This window comes from Hydra vulgaris, chromosome 12 (genome assembly GCF_038396675.1).
Source record: "Hydra vulgaris chromosome 12, alternate assembly HydraT2T_AEP".
In the NCBI taxonomy this organism is placed as follows: domain Eukaryota; kingdom Metazoa; phylum Cnidaria; class Hydrozoa; order Anthoathecata; family Hydridae; genus Hydra; species Hydra vulgaris.
This window is the reverse complement of record NC_088931.1, coordinates 22,230,001-22,232,030: the sequence shown is the minus strand read 5'-3', so window position 1 is coordinate 22,232,030 and position 2,030 is coordinate 22,230,001. Positions and strand designations below refer to the sequence as shown.

Genomic DNA, 2,030 nt, shown 5'->3' with positions numbered 1-2,030 from the left:
TTCAGATCTCTTTGTTCTCCTTTACGTAGTTCTGATTCACCCTAACATTGCACTCCTAATTACTACCTTAAAGCCGACGGCTAAAGTCGACAGCCGACTAGGAACGCAGTGTCAACAGCGATATTTACTTGCGTGAAGTCATTTTAAATTCATGACAAACAACATTATCAATTTGTTTTTCATGGTGGAATAGTAAAAACTGTATAAACTGAATTATATTTGACTATGTCATACAATTTTGTATGAGGTTGCTGTTTTTAAAAGGATGAATTAAATTGTAAAAACAAAAAATAATAAAACTTTAAATTAAAAAAACTTTTAAAATACATATAACAATTTACATAATCTTTAAAGAAATACAAATATATTTTGGAATCCTAAATACTGTATTTAATAAGAAGCCTCAGTCAGATTATCGTTTTCTAGCTTAATTTATATGATTATAGCTATAAAGGTAAAGACACGTATAGACGGTACACCACGCATCATAGCTAAACCAATACGGATAACACTTTTCTATTAAGATTTATTGAATCTATCGAATTTATCATACTCATCTACGGAACAACCAACTATACATGAACTACACCAATACTCAATAGAAGTTTATTTTAGGATACCAAAAATGAATGAATATCACCAAGCTCGTGCAGTTTTAAACAATTATACGCAGTTACACTCTCAACGTAAGCGGCTGGAGTTGTTTTAATTTTTGCAAAATCTTTGTCCTTTGGACGACGTAATCTAAACACCACTAATAAGATTAACAACAAAAACAATAAAAGACATAAACTTTTTGCAAAACTAATTGAAATTTTTCAAAACTTCAAAATGCTATTACAAGACAAGTCTCAATAAAGAAACAATGTTAGCATATATAAATAAATCATTTATATATAAATCATTCATAATAACTTAATAACATTAAATTCTAGTACCTTAAACCTGATTTTAATAGCTAATGTAAATTTATTAATAGAGACATCTTTTAGAACATAACACGCTAAATAAGTTACAAAATCCCATTTTTAATATTGTTTGACCTTAAACACCAGTATTTATTCTTTTTAGAGTTCAATAATTTCCTAATTTTTAATTTTTAAATTTAAACACAATAGAGTTGTTTAGATTTAAGTTATCAAGAACCAATACAATTTTTATTTTCAAAACATACAACCTAGATTAAAACTTTTGATCAAAAAAATTAACTAACCTATTCCCAAATTGATTAATGTAACTAAAATTTAAAAATTCCTTGGGGTCTGGAGTTATACTTGTTGATCTATAAAAATTTATATATATATATATATATATATATATATATATATATATATATATATATATATATATATATATATATATATATTATATGTATATGTATATGTATATATATATATATATATATGTATATATGTATATATGTATATATGTATATATGTATATAAATATATATACATATATATATATATATATACATATACATATATATATATATATATATATATATATATTTTATATATATATATATATATATATATATATATATATATACATATATATATATATATATATATATATATATATATATATATATATATATATATATATATATATATATATATATATATATATATAAATTATGTTAGTGTATTTTACAAATAGAGTGCTCAATGTTCTTAAAGAACAGAGCAATAATAAATTAGTAAAAAAACACTTATCTAACTTTTATCTTCGACTTGAAGTCGAAGTTAAAGTCGAAGTTTTATCTTTGACTTCAAGTCGAAGATAAAAGTTAGATAAGTGTTTTTTACTAATTTATATATATATATATATATATATATATATATATATATATATATATATATATATATATATATATATATATATATAAATATATATAATATATATATATATATGTATATATATATATATATATATATATATATATATATTATATATGTATATATAAATATAAATATATAAATATATATACATATATACATATATACATATATAAATATATATACATA

The 2,030-nt window shown here is 20.3% G+C and overlaps 1 protein-coding gene across 1 annotated transcript in view; it reads right to left on the bottom strand.

Annotated features, from left to right (window-relative positions):
• Nucleotides 1-300: 300 nt before the first annotated feature.
• The window catches only part of LOC101239688 (cilia- and flagella-associated protein 337), an 83,948-nt gene continuing 82,218 nt past the window's right edge, over nucleotides 301-2,030 (bottom strand). The window contains exons 36-37 of the mRNA XM_065812562.1: nucleotides 1,214-1,282; nucleotides 301-744 (exon numbers count right to left, since the gene is read on the bottom strand). Coding sequence (XP_065668634.1) covers nucleotides 612-744; nucleotides 1,214-1,282 — 202 coding nt within the window. The 3' untranslated portion in view covers nucleotides 301-611. The remainder of the gene's footprint in view (nucleotides 745-1,213; nucleotides 1,283-2,030) is intronic.